At 39.7% G+C, this 25,020-nt stretch overlaps 2 protein-coding genes across 2 annotated transcripts in view; one reads left to right on the plus strand and one right to left on the minus strand.

The window, feature by feature from the left end:
• The window catches only part of Mcr (macroglobulin complement-related), a 34,307-nt gene extending 16,423 nt beyond the window's left edge, over positions 1-17,884 (plus strand). The window contains exons 18-34 of the mRNA XM_089735404.1: positions 523-686; positions 1,425-1,573; positions 2,303-2,380; positions 3,178-3,354; positions 4,272-4,454; positions 5,417-5,653; positions 6,023-6,207; positions 7,191-7,293; positions 7,776-7,949; positions 8,838-8,939; positions 10,092-10,278; positions 10,874-11,100; positions 11,735-11,896; positions 11,967-12,160; positions 12,348-12,522; positions 13,195-13,300; positions 13,881-17,884. Of these exons, the coding sequence (XP_089591530.1) occupies positions 523-686; positions 1,425-1,573; positions 2,303-2,380; positions 3,178-3,354; positions 4,272-4,454; positions 5,417-5,653; positions 6,023-6,207; positions 7,191-7,293; positions 7,776-7,949; positions 8,838-8,939; positions 10,092-10,278; positions 10,874-11,100; positions 11,735-11,896; positions 11,967-12,160; positions 12,348-12,522; positions 13,195-13,300; positions 13,881-14,077 (2,800 nt within the window). The 3' untranslated portion in view covers positions 14,078-17,884. The remainder of the gene's footprint in view (positions 1-522; positions 687-1,424; positions 1,574-2,302; positions 2,381-3,177; positions 3,355-4,271; positions 4,455-5,416; positions 5,654-6,022; positions 6,208-7,190; positions 7,294-7,775; positions 7,950-8,837; positions 8,940-10,091; positions 10,279-10,873; positions 11,101-11,734; positions 11,897-11,966; positions 12,161-12,347; positions 12,523-13,194; positions 13,301-13,880) is intronic.
• Positions 17,885-19,074: 1,190 nt separating this feature from the next.
• Positions 19,075-19,902, minus strand: EMC7 (ER membrane protein complex subunit 7). The gene has a single exon (XM_028184270.2). The coding sequence runs from the start codon at positions 19,809-19,811 to the stop codon at positions 19,143-19,145; it is 669 nt and encodes a 222-aa protein (XP_028040071.1). The 5' UTR covers positions 19,812-19,902; the 3' UTR covers positions 19,075-19,142.
• Positions 19,903-25,020: the final 5,118 nt, after the last annotated feature.

Consider the following 25,020-nt stretch of genomic DNA (forward strand, 5'->3'; position numbering starts at 1 on the left):
CCGCAGGCGGGTACCAATTTTTCTAATGAAATACGTACTCAACAAATGTTCACGATTGACTTCCACGGTAAAGGAATAACACCGTATAATAAAGGTCAAACCCGCAAAATTTTATTATGCGTAATTACTGGTGGTACGACCTCTTATGAGTTAAGTACCACCTCAAGGGTACCATCACTTAATATCAGGTGGGCTGTGAGCTCGTTCACCCATCTAAGCAATATAAAAAAAAAGGATACGCCATATTAGGACCGCAAAATAGATAAACACGCGTGTTCATCGAGTTTTAATAATGAAATGAATGAATGAATGTTTTCTTTTTTTAATTTAAAATGTTTTAAATAATGGGTGACGCTACAGCAGTGGTGGTGCACGCCACCGCTATGGTTCTCGGGGTCATGGCGAATGACGGGCCCGCGTTGAGGTTCGCGGCGATCCGTACAGGAGCCGCACGCGCGGACCGTGTAACCCAGGAGTGCGCTAGTGTCCGCGTGTCGGGTAGTGAGTGAGGGTCGCGCGCAGGTTTGCGGGGCTGGCAGTGCTGAGCGACGTGGCGGTGACGCGGCGGCGCGGCGCCTGCAACGCGTCGCTGGGGCTGGCCGAGTGCCTGGACGGCGCCTGCTACCCGCTCGCCAAGCACTGCGATGCCGCCTACGACTGCGCCGACAGGACCGACGAGGCTAACTGTGAGTCACCACCGCTACCCACTGACCCCACGGTACGCAGCTGCGCCCACTGGGTCCCTCGCCGGGCCTTCTCAGTGGGTCGCGTTTCTGATCTGGTGGTAGATTTTGCGAAGCACTGCCCTTGCTCAAGCCAGTGTTAGAAACACTCCCTGTTTGAGCCCCGAGAGCTCACCTACTAATTCGTTGAATCTAGAATAACCCCTCGACGTTACTAGAATAAGTAGGAAAAGAAACGCGGCTTGTCTCTGCTGGCGTCCATGAACGACGCTAACAGCGTTCTAGTCTGCCTACGAAGGCAATAAACAAATAATCTGGCACTTTTGAATTGTGAATAGGAAAATAATATAAAAAAAGAATTAATATAAATAATGTATTGTAATACCGAGAACCTTAAATATATTTTTTTTTTTGAAAAGATTGAACTAATTTAAAAAAAATGTCGTCAGTGTACGTATTATATAATAAATAATTGAAATAGCCTGTATTAAAAATTAACAAAAAATCAAGCTTTAATTAACTATTATTTATAAACGTAAAAGAAGATTATATTCATTGTCTTATCTAAACGTGCTATGTTAGTGAAGTGTGAAGTTGTTCATGTGAATTTGTCTTGAATATTCAATTGATCATTCATTCAATTGCGTCCTATTTTTAAATTTTATCTCGTTCATTATCATCTATTGTATGACGACTCTTCGCATAACGCATGCCGATGTTGAAGTACTGATTCTCGTGCAGGTGCGGAGGAGAGAAGCGAGCTGGAGCTGAGTCACTTCCGCAAATTCCGGTTCAACCGCGTGCAGCGCCAGTACGATAACGTGTGGGCCTGGAGGGACGTCAACATCGGCCCGCACGGACGCTACGTGTTCACCCTCGACGTGCCGCAGGTTTGCACCCCCCCCCCACACCACACCATAATTCGATGACCACGTAGGAACTGAAGGCAATAAGAGATGATGACGGAGGGCTGGCCCACTAAGTTTCTCACCGGATCTTCTCAGTGGGTCGCGTTTCCGATCCGGTGGTAGATTGTGCGAAGCACTGCTCTTGCTAGGGTTCGTGTTAGCAACGTCGTCAGGTTTAAGCCCCGCGAGCTCACCTACTAGTTAAGGTTACGCTGAAATAGCCTCTCAAAGCTCTCAGCTTAGTTATGAAAAAAAAAGAAATTAAAAAGATGGAGGGTTAAAATGTTGACCGGAGATCAAATACTTAACTTGTTAATATATTGGCTTAATTATGATTTGGACTATGTCTGTGAAAGGTATTTGGCATTCAGTGTCCCGCATGCTTGTGTCAGAAACTAATGAAATACAAACAAAATCCCTACCTCTGAGGCATTTGTTGTAGTGGGTATAGGGAATTTATAGTCTGTTCTTAAAGTACTTTATGTACCCAAAACTTAGTTGTAATATAACCTGAACGAAACGACAATCTGTTAAATCTAATCAATTCAATAACTCATAAACAACATATGATTTTTATTGTCAATTAAATACACAACAATATGCCCCTTGATACTCATAGTCCGGACAAATACTTTACCAATGTATTTTGATTTTAACTTGAACAAACATGATCATAAGCTACTTAAAAGTCTATCTTTCCTCGACTTAAAGGTGCCAGCGCACTGGACCGTGTCAGCCTTCAGCATGTCTCCTTCACTTGGACTAGGAATGCTGACGGAACCCATTACGGTAAGTTTTATTATAGAACACTAAAATTTATTGGTAAATATCTCTATTTGGAGGGAGGGGAAAGATTATTATTATAAGGATAGGATTATATTATGGATAATGTTATACTAAATTAGAGATGTTGTCTTAAACTTCATCTGATAACAAATATAGCTTAAAAACAAAACAAATTGCGTAGTAGCAAGTTTAACAAAACAAAAAAATTAAAATGTATTTTTTTTAAATTGCTTATCTTGGTCAGGATCTTAGGCCTTGATATATTTACAAATTTTCAATTTAATCGGACGCCTTGAAATTGTTTGAAATTAAGTTAAGAAATTCCATTACATAGAGAATACAGCCAATAGTTATATTGGCTCATACTAGGGTATAGTCTATGGTTAGTTAAGCTGGTAGTAGCTTGGAAGCTAGTAGTAGAGGCGGTAGATTCTGCGAAGCACGGCTCTTGCTAGGGTTCGTGTTAGCAACGTTATCATTAGGTTTGAGCCCCGTGAGCTCACCTACTAGTGAAGGCGACGCTGATATAGCCTCTCAAGGCTATCAGCATAGGCAGGATAAAAAAAAATCTAAATATTCGTGAATCTCACTATTGCTTCTCACATTTTTAATATAAAAAAGTTTTCATTAAAATTAAAATAAGACTTGATCTAAAAGTCTTAGTTACCAGGTCATAAAATCACTTAAAAAAAACTTTGGCAGCCAAATGACGTCACACACAGTGAAGCTACACTACACACTTCTAAGGCCCAATTTAATAGAACAGATGTCTTAATAAAAACCTGTTGTGTCTCGTCCAGTACGTGGGAGTGCAGCCGTTCTTCATAACAGTGGAAGGACCGGACTCGTGTCGGCAGGGCGAGCAGGTCGGCCTGCGCGTGGTCGTGTTCAACTACCAGCTGCAGAACATCGAGGCCGTCGTCGTGCTGGAGGCCTCGCCCGACTATAAGTTTGTTCACGTCGAGGAGAACGGCATTGTGAGTGGCTGGCTGCTTGTGTGCGCACTGTTACGAGGATTTATTAGAAAAGCTTTTTAAAAAAACTGACAATTGAAATTAATTGGGGCCAAGTGTCACCGGGGCGCGGTTAGAATTGAACTACGTGATCTATCGGCAACCTAACTAATTACTGGTGGTAGGATCTCTTGTGAGTCGGCACGGGTAGGTACCACCACCCTGCTTAGTTCTGCCGTGAAGCAGTAATGCGTTTCGGTTTGAAGGGTGGGGCAGCCGTTGTAACTATACTGAGACCTTAGAACTTATATCTCAAGGTGGGTGGCGCATTTACGTCGTAGATGTCTATGGGCTCCAGTAACCGCTTAACACCAGGTGGGCTGTGAGCTCGTCCACCAAACTAAGCCATAATCGAAAACGTGACCCGCTGAGAAGATCCGGCGAGAAACCGTTCGTGCTGTTATATATTCTTAATGTACCGAAAATGCAACGTAAAGTGCATAACGTAATGCCGCTTTGTTTTTTTTTTTAGGCTTAGTTTGGTGGAAGAGCTCACAGCCCACCTGGTGTTAAGTGGTTACTGGAGCCCATAGACATGTACAACGTAAATGCGCCACCCACCTTGAGATATAAGCTCTAAGGTCTCAGTATAGTTACAACGGCTGCCCCACCCTTCAAACCGAAACGCATTACTGCTTCACGGCAGAAATAGGCAGGGCGGTGGTGCCTACCCGGCGGGCTCACAATACGCCCTACCACCAGTAATTACGCAAATTATAATTTTGCGGGTTTGATTTTTATTGCACGATGTTATTCCTTCACCGTGGAAGTCAATCGTGAACATTTGTTGAGTACGTATTTCATTAGAAAAATTGATGCACGCCTGAGATTCGTGTTGTTGTTGTTAAGTGAAGTTAGTAACATTAGGGTCTGCGTCCCAGGTCCGCTCGTACAACCCGCGCACGTCGTTCGGCGAGCACCAGTTCTTCGTGTACGTGCTGGCGGGCGCGGCCAGCACCGTGCACGTGCCCGTGGTGGCGGCGCGCCTCGGCACCGTGCACGTGCGTCTGCACGCCGCCGCGCTGCTCGGCACGCACACCTACACCAAGACCATACACGTGCTGGTAAGTACTGTTCACATTCGCACATTATTATATTTCTGATCCGAAATATCCTGAAAACATCACACCTTTATAATTGAAGTAGCTTAACTAAAGTTTTTAAGGAAATCAATTCTATACTAAGAACGAATTATAGAAATATGCATTCTATCAGTCTATAAATTTAAATTATTAAAATAAAAAAAATTAAACTAAAATCATAGTGTAGAAAAGGACAATGTAAGTACCGTTTTCGCCACTTTTAAATCAAGTGCCTAGCTTAAACTTGCTTAAGGTGTGCGCTTTAAGGGGCTTAAAGTATTAAAATCGAAACTATTATAAAAAAATTGCAATTGTTCAATTACATTTTTGGCGTTGCGCAAAAAACTAGTATTTTAAGTATTAAGCCACTTCAATTCTACAGGTCCGACATATAATTTCACTGTAAGACATAAGTTATGTATGTTCATTTATGTTAAACCTCATCAGTCTTTAAAATCATCATCATTATCCTGCCCTTCTCCCAGTCACCTGGGGTCGGCGCATCATGCTTTCTCCTTCCATACTCTTCTATCACATACCATTTCTTCGCTGACTCCCTTCTTACCGTATCGTCTTTTAAATATTCGTGTTTTAATCCAAGAAGCCCGCTGAGTTTGTTGTTTTTTTCGCCGGTTCTTCTCAGGATTGTGGCTTTTTTTGGAACCGGTGGTAGAGTTAGCATTGTTATTTGTTGGAGAATTGTAAACATAATTTATATTATCTGTAATGTCAAAAAATGGTTCACATTTTGCTCACGTGTGAGTCCACCGTCTTTACTTTTCTTAGCGTGTTTCTTCTTTTTACTATTTGCATTAAACTGTTACATATTTTATTCCGGAGTATTATTTCAACATTATTTATATTTTGACATTCAACAAGTGTGTTATACTGACATCTAAGTTGAAATAAATGATTTTGAATTTGAATCCGTTGTTTGTCCTCAGGCGGACGGCGTGCCCCAGCACCGGCACCAGGCCGTGCTGCTGGACCTGTCCAACCGCGCGTACGTGTTCCAGTACATGCACGTGAACGTGACGGAGACGCCCGTCATCCCGTACGAGGTGGACCGCTACTACGTGTTCGGCTCCAACCAGGCGCGCGTCAGCGTCGTGGGTGACGTGGTGGGGCCGCTGTTCCCCACCATGCCCGTCAACGCCACCAGCCTCTTGGACCTGCCGATGGTGACCTATCACTTTTTTTTTTCCTACCTAAACTGATGGTCTTGAGAGAGCACTTCAACGTAACCTTAACTAGTAGGTGAGCTCACGGGGCTCAAACCTGACGACGTTGCTAACACTGACCCTAGCAAGAGCAGTGCTTCGCAGAATCTACCAACGGATCGGAAACGCAACCCACTGAGAAGATCCGGCGAAAAACTCAGTGGGCCGCGTGTTACGTTACGCTGACATAGCCTCTCAAAACTACCAGCTTAGGTAGGAACAAAATAAATAGAGCGCGCTTTTTACGCCAAACTCTTCACACTTGAGAACGTCCCAGACTGTTTGAGATGTGTCCGCAGCAGCCCTTAACGTATGTGCGACTGTCCCCAGGACTCTGCCGAACAGAACATGTTCAGTTTCGCCGCGAACATGTACTTCACCCTGTACATGCGGCTGATCAACCAGAGGAACAGGACCTTGGAGCGCGAGGCGTTCTACCACATGAACATCCTGTACCAGCGGCAGCTGTCCTTCATGAAGCCCGACGGATCCTTCAGCTTGTTCCGGAGCGACTGGTGAGCGGGACCCTCCTCCCCTCAGTCACGTGACAGTAAAACTTTGAGGACCTCTGATTTAACCTTTTGACTGCCATGTAGGTCACCGGTGCCCTACGTGGCGCACTGAAGTAACCATGTCGATTTACTTTTACTAAGGCGACGGACTATATAATAGACTCTGGGTGAGAAAGACGAAAATGAAAATGAATCTATTTCTAAGAGACCTGAAAGACTGTTAACAAACAAAAGAAGGTAGAGTTAGGCAATCCAGACGCTTAGTAACACAAATGACATGACATGACTTCAGTGCGTCGCGTAGGGCACTGGTGACCTACGCGACAGTCAAAGTGTTAAATCAGCAAAAAGTTGCGTGCGTGAGCTCATATTATTTTTGTTTTTTTTTTTGGTGCTTGAGTGGATGGACGAGCTCACAGCCCACCTGGTTAAGTGGTTACTAGAGCCGGTAGACATCTACAACGTAAATGCGCCACCCACCTAGAGATATAAGTTCTAAGGTCTCAGTCTTACAACGGCTGCCCCACCCTTCAAACTGAAACGCATTACTGCTTCACGGCAGAAATACGCATAGTGGTGGTACATACCCGTGCGGACTCACGAGAGTTCATACGACCAGTAAATGTAGTTATTAAATATAGTTTAGTCTGATATAATTGGAGTGGAGCAATTTTGTTTTATTGCTGTAGTCCAGCGGTCGGGGAACCGGGGTAAATAACCCCAAATGGGGTAAAAATGAAACTTTTGTGAGTAAAAAATATATATTGAAGTGAAACTTCTTTAGAATCGTTAAATTTTTAGTTATTGTTTTCTTTTCTAAATTATCATGGGGGCTATAATATGAAAGTTACTAAAAAGAAGCGATTTCGTTTTTTCTTTGTTCTTCGCCATGGGGTAATATCAACTTACACAAAAATATTTTGGGGTAATAATTAAAAAAGTTCCCCGACCGCTGCTATAGTCGTAACAACAACCGCTATCTGTAGGAACCAGTCGTCGTCCAGTGTGTGGCTCACCTCGTTCTGCGCCAAGATATTCCAAGACGCCTCCTTCAACGAGTGGGAGAACTTCATCTACATCGACCCGGACGTGAGTAGGGACCGTGCACCCTATCTATGCACTACACTTAATTACTAATTACATTACCAGTAGAGGGTGGAGGAAAAATCGACCAACCAATCGGAAATGGTCACAGAGTACAATTCTTGAATTTAGGGGTCGACCTCGACGGATCCCGGCAACCCCTCACCACCAGGTGAACCGATAGCTCGATCACCCAAATAATAATCGGTCACAGCTCCTTCTAGAATTTCTAACAATATATATGCTTGACTTAGCATCCGTTAGTATTACGCTAAAACACTGTTGAAATGAAAAAAAGAACGAATATCAACATTGAAAAGGACAATTTGTGAAAGACTAAATCACCTTATAAATATTCCTATATGCTACAAGTGACAAACAAAACATGTCAGCATTAGAGAACTTAGTATCATACAACCTACAAGATCTACAGACAAGAGAGAAGCATATTTCGTTCGAGATAAACTGTTACCTCTGTCTGGTTGCAGGTGATATCGATGGCGGTGTCGTGGGTCCTTGACCACCAGACGCCGGAGGGCGCCTTCTACGAGGTGACGTGGCTGCCCAACAGGAACGACAACTCCAGCCTCGTCGTGCCCAAGAACAGCAGTCTGTACAGGGAGTACCTCAGCCACGCGAACTACGACCCCACCATAGTCGAGGTGAGCCGCCCCCTCCGTAGTTCGTCTTCAGATTGTTGGACGCAAGAGTTCTCGTCCGACAGACCAGCCGATATGTGGTTTCCAGGACCAAGGAAACCAAAGTCACGATATGTCTATATGTTTATATGTGTGTATGTCTATCTAAATGCCTATACCGGTAATGGGTGTGTCGTGACCAGACAGGCGCCACAGCCCTCGCTCCTTGGCCACAAAGCAGTCATACAGAGAGACTGACTTCGTATCTCCTAGTCATGCGAAGGTAGTCCTGGACACCGCTCGTGATGCCTCTGGATGTTGTGCGTCAGTTTGTAGAATATTCAGGCAATAGAAGAAATTACCAATATATTGTTACGCGCTGGGGTTCGGGATAAATAAAAATTCTATCGAAGTATAAATTAAAACTGTATTCAACACTTAGGACACTCACAGAACACTTTACAACTCGTAGTTCACTTCTTCCGCTTCGTTTCAAGTGATCCGTTCGCTGTTTAGCTTCGAGTAGATCCGATTACTGACTGACTTCGTGTCATCTCTGCAACGATTTTATTAGTCAATACGACATTATCGAGAATTATCGAGAACATTCCTCGCAAGTCGAATATTTTCGATTTCCTTTTCGCCGTTTGACAACAGATGGCGTTGTACTTCTTGAGCGTTCTCGGTTTCATTAGATCTTTTGATATTTGTTTCTGCTATTCGACGATAGATGGCGTTGCTCTTACCGGCGTAACAAGATGTATTTTCAAAACTTTTGTTTTCACGGATACCCTATTGCTTATTTAGATGACGTAAATAGTTTTTATTAAATATAAAATATTGAACTTTATTGATATATGTATAGTGGTAATGTTTTATAATAAATAAAGGGTTCGTATGATATTGTTTCAGACTAAAGATTCGTTGATAATCCAGCGGAACATAACGCTGACGGCGCAGGTCGTCATCACGCTCGAGACCGTCAAGAACTTGAAGGACATCGGAGTCCGGGAGGTGCGTCGCGCGGCACGACCGGCCTTGTTCTACTTATCTAAAGAGTTTATTCACAAGAACTACTTATCTAAATAGTTTATTCACAAGAACTACTTATTTAAAGAGTTTATTCACAAGAACTACTTATCTAAAGAGTTTATTCACAAGAACTACTTATCTAAAGAGTTTATTCACAAGAACTACTTATCTAAAGAGTTTATTCACAAGAACTAATGGGCAATTACAGACAACCCGCCTTATGTAGTATTAATCGCAGGTATATTGCATTCAGATTATATGGAACACATCCTTTATCGTATCGTTACAAACAGTTCATAGTATGTTATAAAACAAAAACACCTCAAATTGATATCAGAGCCAAGAGCCATTTGATTACAAATAAAGTATTATTAACATAGCACTGCCCACAAAGGCAAAAAAAGTATGCTTTGAATAAAATTATTACGATGCTCTTCTAGCACAATAATTTAGATTATACTTGCAATCATGTGAGCTTCGTAACACAACAAAATTGTGTGCGTGCTACTTGGTGCACTTGAAAGAAGTGAAACTTCTTTTGCCGTTTGGGCTTTTAGCTTTTAGGGAATGCTGTGTATAAGAGAAACGACTAGGCTCGCTCTGTCCTATCCCTCTTTCCACGATCGAGTTGTTCGCGAGACGCTCTGTCTATTTTCTCACTCTTGCTCGTCCTAAATTGTATCTTTTCTCTCTAACTGTAACTTATCTGTCGCGAGTTAAATTTTACTCTCAACGCGCCTAAAGAAGTTTCACTTCAAAAAGAATGCGCAGGTGTCCGACGATAAATGTCACATATTTGGAGATGTAATGTTGTACTTTGGGAGGTGTTAAAGGAAAACGTCTTCTTGCGTGTATTCCATGTTTAATTATCATCTTAATCCCAGTTTACAATTGAATATGCAATTTCGAAAAGGGCACATGTCGCATATTTTGTCAATATTTTAAATTTTACATTGTTTTAGAAAATATCAGTTTTTTTCATTTCCTGAATATTTAACATTTTCAGAGATGTGCCCTTTTCGAAATTGCATATTTAATTATGAAGAAGCCTTATTAGGGGCACATACGAGATTACACTATTAATTATGTTATATAGTAAATGCTATGCTGTGCTATAATATTTACACACTTCAGGGCCTGGCGGCGCGCGTGGCGTCGAGCCAGCAGCGCGGCGCGGCGTGGCTGGAGCGGCACCTGCGCGCGCTGCAGGACGCGGGCGAGCCCTACGCGCTGGCGCTGGTCGCGCATGCGCTGTCCGTGGCGCGCGCGCCCGCCGCCGACCACGCCTACCGCCTACTCAAGCAGAGGGAGCGGTCCGAGGGTACTCCACACATAACACCGTCATAGCTTACTTACACCTAAAATATTTACAAATACAAGTCGTGAAAATCGAATTAAAATGGGTCTAAGCCACACAGGCTTAGAATATAGATATAACCTGAGAAACTCAGCAATATAGTGACTTTATACTATTGAGGCTATCACTCATGCCTTTAAATATTGACATTTAAAAAGCAATATAATAAAAAAACTATTTTATAAAAACTAAATGGAATTGTTAAGCACATTGTTTCTGCTGTGGAGGATCAGATTGCTCGGGACCGTATTATGCAGCTGTTTGCAGACAGTTGATTCTGGTCAATGGCATGGCCAGCGGTAATGGACATCATTATATAAAAGTCACATATATTATATCAGTTCCGTATATATATAGAATACTCATTTGAAAACTTTAAATATATAAACTAACAGTTCGAAATATGATGTAATAGATAAATAACCTAATCTAGAAAACCGGAGACTAAATTTATTAAAACTGCCAAATAAAACTCATGGTTCACTGTCTATGACGTCATTTGAGGCCAAAACAACATATCTAGAAACACATTTTTAACTTTTATGGAAATTTTCTCAAGGTGGCCTAGTATACTGGGGAAAAGAACCAGTACCCCAGCCTCCGTACAAGATGGAAAACCAGAAGCCTTTCCTCTTGCCCCGGCTGCCGTACAAGTACGACTCCAACAACATAGCCACCACGGCCTTCGCGCTGCTGGCCTGCATGGACCACCAGGACATCAACGAACCCATCGTCATGTGGCTGAACGCTCAGAGGCTGAAGGACGGAGGATGGGGCTCGACGCAGGTACGGTCGCTTCTAGAAGCTCTTGAGCACGTGAACTCACGTCTACGGTGCTGGATGCACAACGTATGATGCCTTTACGGTGAAATAGGAATTAGTGTACCGTCTTGTGTACTAAGGCTTAGGCTGATTAAGATTGAGTATAACGAAGTTTTGTATTAATCATACTTCTGAATTTTAAATTTAAAGCACTCGATTAAGAGAGATAGAAAGATAGATAGAGAGAGAGAAAGAGATATATAGAGAGATTGAGAGGGAGAGAGATAGATAGATAGATTAGATAGATAGAGAGTCTTAATTGTACACAAAAAAAACAATGCAAAACAATAAATACAAAAAAAGTACAATTGACGGTCGTGTCGAGGACCGATCTCTTCCAGACAACCATCAGGTGAAGAAGAATCATTTGGAAACGAATTACATTAAATTAAACTACATACATTACTTTAAGTAAATATTATTTCATATATTTTTACTATTTACTGATGCGGATTTATGATACTTACATCTCGCTAACACGCGCACCTCGCACCCGTCCATAGACTGGCTGAATGCTAGAGATGGCAGCAGCAAAATTATCAAAATATTAAATATATGTAACAGTTTATCGAATAATAACGGGTGGTGTTTGTTTCAGGACACGTACATAGCGTTGCGAGCCCTCATCGAGTACACGAACCGCAAGCGTCTCCGCGACGTCAGCTCGCTCACCGTGGAGGTGGACGCCGTCGCTCTGGGGGGCACCACGCGCACGCTGCACGTGGACAACGCCAACCTGGCCGTCATGCAGAGCGTGCAGGTAGGGGCTCGCGCGCCGCTCCCCGCCCCCAACCCCCCGCCCCCTCGCTAACGCGCCCGTCCCGCCGCAGATCCCGGAGGCGTGGGGCACGGTGAAGGTGACGGCGCGCGGCGCGGGGTTCGCCATCCTGCAGATGTCGGTGACGTACAACGTGGACATCCCGCGCTTCCTCACGCCGCCCCCGCTGCGCGCCTTCGAGCTGCTCTCGCACCAGCACTACTACGGACGGAACCAGTCGCACATCATGTTCCAGGCCTGCGCCAGGTCAGTCCGCCTCCGCCCTCTCCTCATTTCAATGACAAGTGTATCGCAATTGTGACGCGCAGTCGCACGACTCATAGTACACCCCATCATCGACGGCTATGCTAATTTATGTTACACACACGACTTGGTATTTTATGACGCACGGCAGCGAAGAGCTGGTTCGTCCTATAATATTGTTCCTTGACAGCTGGACCCTAGAGGAGGAGAGTCCTCGCTCGGGCATGGCGGTGCTGGAGGCGGGGGTCCCGACGGGGTACCGCATCCAGCAGCAGGCGCTGGACGCCTACGTGCTGTCCCGCTCCGTGCCCACGCTGCAGAGGGCCCGATACACGCCCGTCAAACTATTCTTCTATTTTGAATATGTGAGTGTGTCTTGACATGACATTTTTTAACAGGTTGATCGCGAACTCCACACATGCACAATTATTACTGAAAAAAATATTCCAGTTATGAATTTATATTAAAAAATTATAAATTTAATTAAAAAAATATAGACAGTTGATAAAACTGAATGGAAAAACGTATTCGAAGTTCTCCTTACATTTATGTCAGCCTGGTACTTTATAAATATACCAGTGATCGCCCAACGGTGCAAATTCGACCATAATCAATTTAAATTATAAGTTTGAACATTATTAAGGGTCTATTATCTAAAGACTATCATAGATTTTTATAATCACAGATTTCGCCAAAGCTACACAGACTATAGATAAATAATATTGAAGACAAACAAAATTAATCTATTCTCAAATTAACCACAGACTTTAACTTTAATAAACAAAAGAGTATATATGCGTGTGTATGTCAAATACACCATGTATTGGTGGTGGTATACACCAGTGCGTGTCATATTTTTTTTAAATTGATACAATGGATCTTTTATGCATAATTAAAAAAAAACAGCATTCTGCACTCCTACTCTATATAAACTATTAAGTGTGGAAAGTTTCATACTCCTCCGTTTGCGTAATTTTCGTAAAAAGGGGTACAAAGCTTTTGCTTCGTAACAGTGACGTAATGTTCCAATGTTACAGTTGTCCCGGGAGCCGACGTGCGTGAACTTCACGCTGGAGCGCTGGTACCCGGTCGCGAACATGTCTCGGTACTTGTCCCTCAAGGTCTACGACTACTACGCGCCAGGTAATAAGCTTTTATTTTTATTATGCAGGGCTATTTCTCGATTAAACGATGCTAATGTGATTCGTTCGTCACGATCTAGAACCGGATACAGTTTCGAGATGCATGCGTTGTCTTCTTTGTTTTTTACTGCTTAGATGTGCGGACGAGCTCACGGCCCACCTGGTGTAAAGTGGTTACTGGAGCCCATAGACATCTACGACGTAAATGCGCCACACACCTTAAGATATAAGTTCTAAAGTCTCAGTATAGTTACAACGGCTGCCCCACCCTTCAAACCGAAACGTATTACTGCTTCATGGCAGAAATAGGCGGGGCGGTGGTAACTACCCGTGCGGACTCACAAGAGGTCCTACCACCACCTACATTTAAATTTCTTTGTTGGTTACAATTGTAACTATACTTGAGACCTTAGAACTTATATCTCAAGGTGGGTGGCGCATTTACATTGTGGATGTCTATGGGCTCCAGTAACCGCTTAAGACCAGGTGGGCTGTGAGCTCGTCCACCCATCTAAGCAATAATATATATATATTGACAATTATGTAAAAAGTCATACACAACTACTCCTTAAATGTTTCAGAGCGGTACAACGAGACGATAGTGGACGCGCTACCGACCTATCTACTGAACATCTGCGAAGTGTGCGGCTCTTCCCAATGCCCGTACTGCGCGATCTACAACGCCGCCGCCCGACTCCGCCACGCGGCGTCGCTCGCGCTGGCCACTGTCATGACAATAGCCGCGCGCCATCTGTACGGGACGCTCGGAGCGCTATAGCGTAGTCAGCAGCCACTTCTACACTAGCTAACCTGTCGCGACTTTAGAGAATCAAACGGGTAATGATCGTGACAAAAAACGTTGTGTCAATTGAACGTGGATACGCGTGAGAAGTTAAACTTCTTGAATATTTTTTTATGGAAATTCAATAGACAATTGATGTTACAAAAAAATAAAGATCTTACAAGTCTAAAATATGTTACAGCATATGTTGTAGTCTACTTAGGCGCTACATTTTTTTTTATCTGGGACAACAGAATATTAATTGAAAATTAACAACAAATTTAACAATCAACTGAAAATTAACAATTGATATTAATTGAGAAATGTGAAAATTTGTGACTAAGATAACTTAAACTTAATAAATTTTGTTACTTATAAGTTTTCTATTCGGAAGTTTCATGCTTAGTGTATTTTTTACTCAAATCGAGTTCGTGTATTTTGTTTTAAATTTCGTGGAACGTTGTGTTCATCCGTGAGTTATCGTTAGGACTCGACCGACGAGCTTACAATCCACCTTACGATACGAAAAGCTTCAGCAATACTTGCTCTCTGAAGTTCGACAAGAATCACGTTCATTAAAAGTATTATTTACGTCATCGGAAACGTACAAATAGATGTATGTACTGTGTTTGTGAAGGGTACTTGAAAAAAGTCCCTAATGTGAGTCATACGTGGCTTAAGTTAGTAACGTGGAATGTGCTAACCAGTGCTCACAATTATCAAGCTCTTTAATTATTCCCAATGGAAATATGTACGCTATTAACGCAAGCCCAAAAATATATGTCCCATTTGTGTTTTCATCTAATAAACAAGTAAAGTTGTAAAAGTAAAATTATTTTAGAAAAGAGATTCAAAAATATAATCGTAAATATTAGTTTTTAATTACTAATCTATAAAAAAGAGGTGTGTTCTCAATTAGGGCGTATAATTTCATGGAAATATAGTAAGTCAAGTTTACTCCCGTTTAAATTTACTTACACAAATTTAAATGTATATCTTTAAATATATTGAAAACAAAAAATATGTAAGTTTTTACATAGACAAAAAAATCATATTCTAAACTATATTTCTTCAAGGCAACGACAATACGATCCAGTGAACTTTAAGAATGATTTTTTCTTTATCTCATTTGTACTTATATTTAGATATATATTTGTAAATAAATCCACATTATTTTATACTTTTATAGTTGATATCATGACAATCATATCTTTATACAAAAATTGATAACACACAAGTTTTTAAACAGAAAAACTCAAAACTTTTGTATTAAATTAATAAATAAAATATTTTATTGTAAAATATACATTAGATTTTAACATCACAAATTAAGACATTTACAAGTACTTTTTATTGCAGTTATAATAAAAATTGATGCAATTTATGTGATTATGATTAAGCTTGTGTGAAATACGGAAAAATTACAATAATTCAGAAAAGTATTTGTGTCTAAAACACCCTAATATATTGTTTGATCCTGTCAGGTCCTGAAGTAACATTGGCAAACTATAAACATTTTATATTAAAGGGAGTTAGTTGATTGCGCCTAAATAAAGTAATAATTAATTTCTAAAAAAAAGATAAATACTATTTTGAGTTAAATTAACAATAAAGACAAGGTATATATCTTTATATCCTATGAGTTCTTCCTAGGCTGCAATATTGCCAGGAATATTGACTCGTACACGTCCCAAACAATGTGTAGCATATAGGAAACTCAAGTGTTCTCACAATGTTACCAGTAATTCTTGAGCATTTATCAGCTTCTGTCCCAATTCTCTTCCATTCCAGTAGTTTTAAGTTTTAAGTGTAGTAGTCTCCTCTGTATGAAAACATGTGTTTGTAAGACTTTATACCCATACAGAAATCTGTTCTGAAAAAAACCTACTAAGAAAGTGGTTTCATCGCTGAGAATAAACCTTCGATTAACAATCCATATTCAGTAATATCTAAGAGATATGTGAAGCATTTTAGAGTAATACATATAAGAACACTTTTTAACTATAAATAATAATTATTTGTACCAACTCCTGCTAACGTGATATTCAATATAAAATGAATAATTAAAAAAAGAAATTTGTTAAAGTTGATTAATTTTTCAACGGTTAAGCGTCTATACGCACCCTATCGCACCACAAGTGGTTTGTACAAGTCTTGTATGAAGCGGAGATAGCAATTTAATTAAGACTGGACCGCATTATAAAAGAAGCATATTTGGTATATCGTAATCGCGTAAGTCATACGACTTGGAACATAGTCCATAATCCATAATCTTGGTCTAGAGTTTCTAATAACTGCTATCGTAAGGAGACCATCGCGAGTTCATTTAAATTCATCAGTCGTTGGATGTTTCAACATTATTTTTACCACCGGCTCCTAAATAATAGTCTTGAGAAACAAACAGCGGGTTAGTCAATTATTTCTGACACGAAGCAATCCTGCGTTCTAGTTTGAAAGGTGATGAGGAATTATAAATAATATGCAAATAATGAGTCGATGGAGATATTCGGGTTGTGATGTCAAATAATTCCGTTAACAGCAGATGGTAAACTCGTGCTACCGTCTGGAGCAATAAAATATATGAGTCGACTATTATCAAAGCCGGCAATGTGACTTTTGGACAATTATTGGTAAATCAGAAAAACGAATTATTGACTTTGTATTCCATTGGCAGTCACAAAACTCTTCTGAACGACATCTTAGATAAATAACAGGTTAAGTTAATACTTTATTTAATGCAGGTTTTGAACCGAATTCTTTGAAGGATACGATTGATATTCAAATCAATCTGTATTGCCATATCAATAACATTTTTTTGTCCAAATGCACAGATTGCCACCTTTGATAATAGACGACTCGTATTTCACTAAACATACTTTCGTCATCCTTCACTTTGCTTATGGACTGTTTTAAAAAATATAGATTTTCTTTAAAAAAACCTGGTTAACTACTTTTCTGTGTTTAATTTTGAACGTATCTTGAACGTGATTTATACTCACTCCTGAGGTCACAGCTATCAAAGATAATGCTGTAATCACAAGTTTTAACTGATACTATTAAAACTCATATTCTTGTGTACATTTGTTAGCACCTTACTTAATTTCAGTCAATTTAAAAAAATATTACTTTTCACATATCAAATTTTAGAAAATCCAATAAATGCATAGAATGCGGTCGTGCTTGCCTTAAAAGAGTAGAAATCGAATCATGTTATGAAAATGTAAATATATATTTTTTAGTGTAAACAATATGAGACATGCCCAGAAATACATAGTTACATATACTTATTTACTTGTGAACAAAAAAAAATAGAAATTCATTTCCAGATTCAAATTTTAGACAAACATGTGTTGTTTCACATAATACACATTCACAGTCCCTAGCAGATTCTTAAATAATGTTTTTAGCGATAAAAAATCAAATTCTCATCCAAAGAATCAAAGCAATATAAACAATGGATAATGTTTCTTATGTATTTTGTAACAAAACCACCAATTTGATGTGTACAAAAAGTAATTTACCGTCCAGAAATATAAATTATAGAAATGCTTTAGCTATATTGATCAAAAAATGTTATTTATAAAAACATAATTATTATAATGATTCTCATAAATTATGTAAAAGTTTTACTTAGTAGTTTCCGTCCAAAATGTGTATGTACCAATGACTGATTTTTTTTGTAATCTTTTGATAAATTCTTGTGTGGATTCTAATGAATTGCTTTGTAGCGTGTCGATAGAATTAGTGAATTATTATTGATTCTTTATAGATTTATTTCAAAATAAAAAAATCTTACAATTTAAATGATTTTGTTTTACTGGCCAGTTGGTTATGTAAGTAAAATTGGCATCAAATTCACTAAGTAGAAATACAACAATGGTCCATTCCACTAAAATATTAGTCATTTAAATAAATAGTTGGTACAATAACACAACTAACCTATCTCGACGTATACAAATAAAAACTTTTTTGTTTGTTAGATATGTGTCTGAGCTCGCAGCCCATGTCGTCTTATGTGCAGACATATATAATAAACTTAATATTTGAGACTTAAGTCGTACTTAAGTGATTAGCGAGGCTCATAGCGCTTTAAGTTTAAGTTGTAACTATACTGAGACCTTAGAACTTATATCTCAAGGTAGGTGGCGCATTTACGTTGTAGATGTCAATGGGCCAGTAACCACTTAACACCAGGTGAGCTGTGTGCTTGTGCACCCAGTAAGCAATATAAAAAAAAACGTTGCTAGACGTCCTATCACCAGTAAATGCGCAATTTTTTTTTTGCCGCGTTTGGTTTTTATTAGACAATCTTATTCCTTCACTGTGGAAGTTAATCGAAAACATTTGTTATGTATGTATGTCACTAGTAAAATTGGCACTCGCCTTCGAGAATGGAATACTGGCACAGTTGCATCGGTTATGAATAGTGGTTGATTGTTTACCTTGTCAACTCCCATAACCAGTATTTGGTCCACCCCTGGGATACAGAGACCACATGTTTAGGCACCCCTGCATTACTCTTTGTAGTTTTTCTGGTATTCTGTCTTACTGAAAACTCATATCCCCTTCTATTTGCCACTTTTATGTCTGTAAGCTTACAAACCCAAACATTTGCAAGATGGTTTTCTTCCTTCAAGTCCTGTCAGATATTATTGAACCGTTTTGGAGAATAATAAGTATGAACAAAAATTTAAAATCACAGACACTTCAGTTTCATTTATTTGCATGTTTGCCATCAATTAATGTTTGAAATAAAACTATGAAATAAGGCAAATACATACTTATATTTTGTTATATATCCCATGGAAGTTATTGTTAATATAGACGAGAGGTCACCAAAGAGCGGACCGCAGTCTGCATCCGCAGTGCTGACTCAGTTTGTCGAAAATAGATAACACATGTGAACAAAGATCTGATATTTTAGATATCTGGCCATGTTTAAAACATTAGTAGTAATTGTAGTGTAAGTGTTTGGAATTAAATAATAGACAAGATTCATTTTAAATAATTTTAATAACCTACATATTGATTTAGTGGTGAATATTAACTAATAAATATTGTTCTATTGTCTTTTCTTAATTTGTTTAGCTTTAGAACTCGTTGGTTTTGGCACTGAACCCCTATTGAAGATTTTAGTAAACATTTCAGACATTTCCGGTACATCAGATATTTTTGCCAGATTGCTTATCTGCTTCAAATCCTCTTTAGTCTCAGGATCATTCATCATTTTAGGTAGAATCATGATTAGGAATAATGGTAGCACCATCATTACCACCATTGGGTTGAACAAGAAGTCAGTGAGCCTCCATTGTTCCCGAACTTGAAAATATCTGAATTTGGTGACTGGTTTCATCCTCAGTGGGTAAGGTACTTGAATGACTTGTGAAGTTTGAACGTAATTGACTTTTCTAGCTCTGTATTTGCCTTTAGAATTGATTTCGACACGCACGGGTTCGTACATGTAGTCTGGGTGTACGATTTCGACGACGTATGAACCGGACGGTAAATTATGCACCACAAATGTCCCATCTTCTCGGACAAAACCGATGTATTCGCCTCCGTTAACGTGAACGCGGGTGTCCAATTGCCAATTGCTGTTGTTGGGATCTTCAGGAGGAAACACACGGCCTTCGATAACATGTCCGATTTCTTCTTCAGTCAGATCACTAGCGCAATAAACATTGCCGAGCACGAATGTCGAAATGTATATTAGGATGATTTTTGTATTCATGTTTATATGATACGTAAGTATTAATTATGTATTAAACTTTAGGGTTTTTTTACTCAGGTCATTCGATGAATGACAGACGACAGTAGTAGTTTAGTTACTTTAGTTTCATTACTCCAATGGAAGAAAGTCAAAGCTATACGATCATACAGCCAATTCTTTTATTCTCTTATTGAACAGTAAAAATAGCTTTGTCTGATAAGTTGAATGTGAGAAATAGCAGAATGAAACGAAATTGATTTATTTAAAATTGGGATGAAAGGACTATAAGTAAAATTGTGAACATTTTCAACTGAACTTCGATTGATATTTTGAAAAATATAAAAAAGCTAAAAAATATATTTTAGTCAACACTATAATAGGTTTGGATAAGCAAAGGTAACATAGCCCACACATTCCAGAACAGTTTCCATTAATAGACCGAATAATAAGAATTATATCTTTTGAAAGAAATCGAAAAATGAATCGTTGAGACGAAATGAAATAAAATGAAACTCCAACTAACGCCGTCGTCGTGGCTTAAGAGATAACACGTCCGGTGCATTCGTGTTGAGCGATGCACCGGTGGTCGAATCCCAGGCGGGTACCAATTTTTCTAATGAAATACGTACTCAACAAATGTTCCACGATGAAGGAATAACATCGTGTAATAAAAATCAAACTCGCTAAATTATATTTGCGTAATTATTGCATATGTTTGTCTTTAATTTAAATTTAATTCGGTTCACTTTAATTTCCACTATAATAATAATTATATAATATTTATTCAAGACTCTTAAAATGCAAACACTTACAAGAATTCTTAACACTAGTATAATAATATACATGGCTTTTTTATGAGGTATACAATAACAAAATTCCCTGACTTTTGTGTTCATAATTGTCTTCATAAGTATGTACCTACAACGTGTAGAAAGGGTACTGAAGATAGAGTAATTTCCTCGGCTGCAATATGACACAGATGGCATCGTATATGAGGGGTGTCATTTTGCCCTCGTCATCCTCAACGCACATGTAGAGTTTGATCTATCGTTGCCCAACATTGTGGCTACGATTCTCAACTTCTTTTAATCAAGAATCTCGCACGATGCGACGAAGCGTGACAGCTCTTCTCTTTCACTACAAAGGCCGCGCCGACCACCGGCAGCGCCCGTGTGCGAAACCCATAAAGCGTCTCCTATTTTTACGAATCTTCATGTTTAAATTTTTATTATTTTTATTATTTGTTAATTTTGACTTATTGTTCTGACGTAAATCTGGGGAGACTTGTACTATAAATGCATTATATGTTTTGTTATTTAGAGGGCAAACGTTGCGCCTATTGTAGGTACCTACTTATTTATCGATACATAAATAACATAAATAATTTCGGTGAGGGCGCCCCTATTGTCCTGGCGCGAGGCGTCGCGGCCCTGTTCACTACCACTCATAATTCAAGCACGCGTCGAATGATGATCCATCGATTCAACATCCCGAGATAAACTTTGGGTTTTCGAATTTATGTTAAGGCATATAAACGCTTTTAATCGTATTCATGTTTGTTTTCATAATTATATTTTGTTTAATAATTTTCATGATCAACAGAAGAGAATTTTTTTAGCGATTGCCTAAGTTAATTTTTAGTTTCAGTCGACGATTTTTATAAAATTATTAAATAATCTTTTCAGTAACAAACACGAGATATCTATATTTATAACAGTATTATTATTTTAGTGATAATTTGTTACTAAATAATATATCATTGAAAATTTCAGCGTAAAATCATGTGACACGGTTACATAGTAAAACACGAATCTCATTATCCGAGTGTCGTAATAAGCGTTACTGTTTTAAAAAGAAACACACATTGTTAACTACTCACATTGTTGTGTACCAAGAAGTACTTTTACTAACAATAGGCTGTCTACAGAGTAGGAACTAAATGACACACATGTCCATAAACATGTGGACTTATTTATCTTTTTTTAATTTGCATTATACGCAAAAACGATTTTTTTTTATACAGTTGCGTTTATATTATAACTATAACCAATCTATAACGAAATAAAATAATATAATAATGAAATTCTAATTAGTTTAAATTTCATTTCTTTATTACGTGGTAATAAAAGGCTTTCTTTAAAGCATTATAATAATCAGATTCTCCTGAAAGTAGGTGGTTACCGTTTTTTGGGAAATTAGTAGAGCCTTAGTTCAACAGTTGTATAACGCGGACGACTCTCTTATCTCGTTTGAGGAAGACGTTAAAGCAGTCAAGAAATGCTGAAGAGTCTTCATTTCGGAGTTTGATCGCACGATGCAACAATAATCTTTCATTTTAATTTTTTTTTTATTGTTTAGATGGTTGGACGAGCTCACAGTCCACCTGGTATTAAGCGGTTACTGGAGCCTGTGGCGGGTAGCCATCATACAACGCAAGATAATTGACAGATGCCTGAATCTCGCTCACGACATTTTCAAGATAAAGCGCATATATACAAGTTCCGAACAACAACATTGGGGCCACTTCGATAAAGCGGCACCACACGAGAACCCTCTCATCGTGGCCGCCGGTAACTACATTCCCGATCCTGCGGAAAGAATGGAAAGCAGTCGACGTCGCCCAAAACACGTCATCTCGGATCCTCCCGATCCACTGAACATGACAGACGGTGCTTCTAGGTACTTCAAGCACCGGTCACCGTTCTCGTCGAATCCGTCGCTTGCGACGAAGGGCTCGACGAGTAAATTAACTCTCAGACACAGCCCGCTGAGTTTCTCGCCGGATCTTCTCAGTGGGTCGCGTTTCCGATCCGGTGTTAGATTCTGCGAAGCACGGCTCTTGCTAGGGTTCGAGTTAGCAAGTCGAGTCGTCAGGTTTGAGTCCCGTGAGCTCACCTACTAGTTACGGTTACGCTGGAATAGCCTCTCAAGGCTACCAGCTTAGGTAGGAAAAAAAAAACAACATTGGGACCGTCGGTCTAGCGAGCAATATCACCCGCTCGGTGGAAGACCTTCCTTTCGTCGTTTAAGCCTCCCAAAGAGCCCATAGACATAACGTAAATGCGCCACCCACCTTGAGATATGAGTTCTAAGGTCTCAGTGTAGTTAGTTACAACGGCTGCCCCGCCCTTCAAACCGAAACGCATTACTGTTACACGGCTGAAATAGACAGGGCGGTGGTACCTACCCGTGCGGACTCACAAGAGGTCCTACCGAATAACGTACTGCAAATGAGCTCAGCGGTTTTAGGTGGTACGGATTAAATCTGCTCCGGTGTCGTCCAGTACGATCGTAAAAGGCGAGGTCGTCTCACACTAAACATTTCCTCAGAGCATGTTCACCGTCATGATAATCGCTTTATCGTTGCCGCCGCTGACTACTCCCCGAATCCTGATCACGCAGGAGCCAGTCACCGTCGACGCCCTAGACACGTCCTTACGGATCCATCAGATCCAATAACCTTTGCATTAGACGCCTTCAGCTCTAACACTAGGAGCAGGCTTAGGGACCCCGGTAACCGTACTCGTCGAACTCGACAAAGAGTTCGCCGTGCAACCTAACCCATGAACCAGCTCGCTGAGTTTCTCGCCGGATCTTCTCAGCGGGTCGCGACTCCGATCCGGTAGTAGATTCATTCGCGAAGCAGGCATTCGCGAGGCACTTGGGTAGCTGTTAGCAAATCCCACCCCTCCTGGCTGAGCCTTTGCTCGCCCACCTGTCCTGGTGAAACTGGAAAGGCCTCCGGGCCACCAGTAATTCTTCAATCATAAAAAAAAGCATGTTTACATTTTCATAGATCAATTTATTAATATGCGTGTATTTTTTTTTAATACGCTTATTAGCTTCAGACGTATGTATGTTAGTATGTTAATATGTAACAGAATCTTTGAACGTGATTTTAACGCCCTTCAAAACGTCGGATTAACTCCATAGACCTATTAACTCGAAATTTGGTATACTTATTAAGGACCGATGACAATTCAATATTCAAAAAAAAATGAAAAAAAATAATTGAAAAAATTGAAATTCAACAAAAAAAATAAAATAATAATAGTTAGAAAAATATTTATATAAGCATTCAATTTTTTTGTTGGATTTTCTATAAAAGCGTATTTTGTTAGTTTTTTAAACTTTTATTTATTTTTTCTGTAAGCCGATTCGTGGATTTCGAAAAAAACTAAGTTTCTGTATGTTGAATTGCAGGTGTACTTATTAACGGCTACTGTCTGACTTTAAGGGTCTATGTATTAAATACACTTAAGGTACTGTCACGAAATATCAAATATGACATTATTAAAATGTAGTGCGTAGTTCTTTGGTTTTGAGTTATGAAATGCAAATACACTGCATAGATAGTGCACTTAATATATAGAAGGTATGGTGTAAACAGCGGAAACTGGGTGAGCACGCTAGAGACTAAGTATAAGGGTATAAAACGTGCGAAGAAATGTTGAATCATTGACAGAACGCTACACGTCATTACGGATCCTCCCGATCCATTAACGGTGCTTTTAGGTACCACAAGCACTGGTCACCGTCCTTGTCGAACCCGTCGCTTGCAACGTAGGGCTCGACGAGCGAATTAACCCATAGACACAGCCCACTGAGTTTCTCGCCGGATCTTCTCAGTGGGTCGCGTTTCCGATCCGATTCTGCAAAGCACTGGTCTTGCTAGGGTCAGTGGTTAGCATCACTCCGGTTTGAGCCCCGTGAGCTCACCTACTAGTTAAGGTTACCCTGAAATAGCCTCCAAAGGCTATCGGCTTAGGTAAAAAAAAAGACAGAACGCCCGATTTACCTACCCCGCACAGCAGCAGCTCAACCAGTGTGAACTTATTACTATTTATTAATAGTACATTAGAATTGCAATGTTTGTATAATGTGAAATATATTTCTTTTTTAAATTCATTCATAAAACGGCATTGTTAGACACGACTTATTTTAACCGAAGTCAAACCAGGCCCGCTTTGATTACCGCTAAGTCAACCTGAAAAACTCCTGAAAATTTTATCGAAATCAGTCCAGCCGTTTCTGATCTTTTGGGAGCGTACGTACAAACATAAATAATAAATAAATTATAAAAATAAATAAATAAGTAGTTTTATAACTACGGAGTTAGTATTGATTGTTTTTAACAGCCACCTTTCTTTTTAATAATTCAGCCATATTTTTCAGTTTTTATTCTGATTTCATAAAGTTATTTTGTAAGCATTACAGAAATTTCTAGCAG

Source organism: Bombyx mandarina, chromosome 19 (assembly GCF_030267445.1).
Source record: "Bombyx mandarina strain Sakado chromosome 19, ASM3026744v2".
Lineage (NCBI taxonomy): Eukaryota > Metazoa > Arthropoda > Insecta > Lepidoptera > Bombycidae > Bombyx > Bombyx mandarina.

Bases quoted from the DNA above. Each gene is read 5' to 3' on its own strand.
- EMC7 (XM_028184270.2), bottom strand. From the start codon at position 19,811: ATGAATACAAAAATCATCCTAATATACATTTCGACATTCGTGCTCGGC.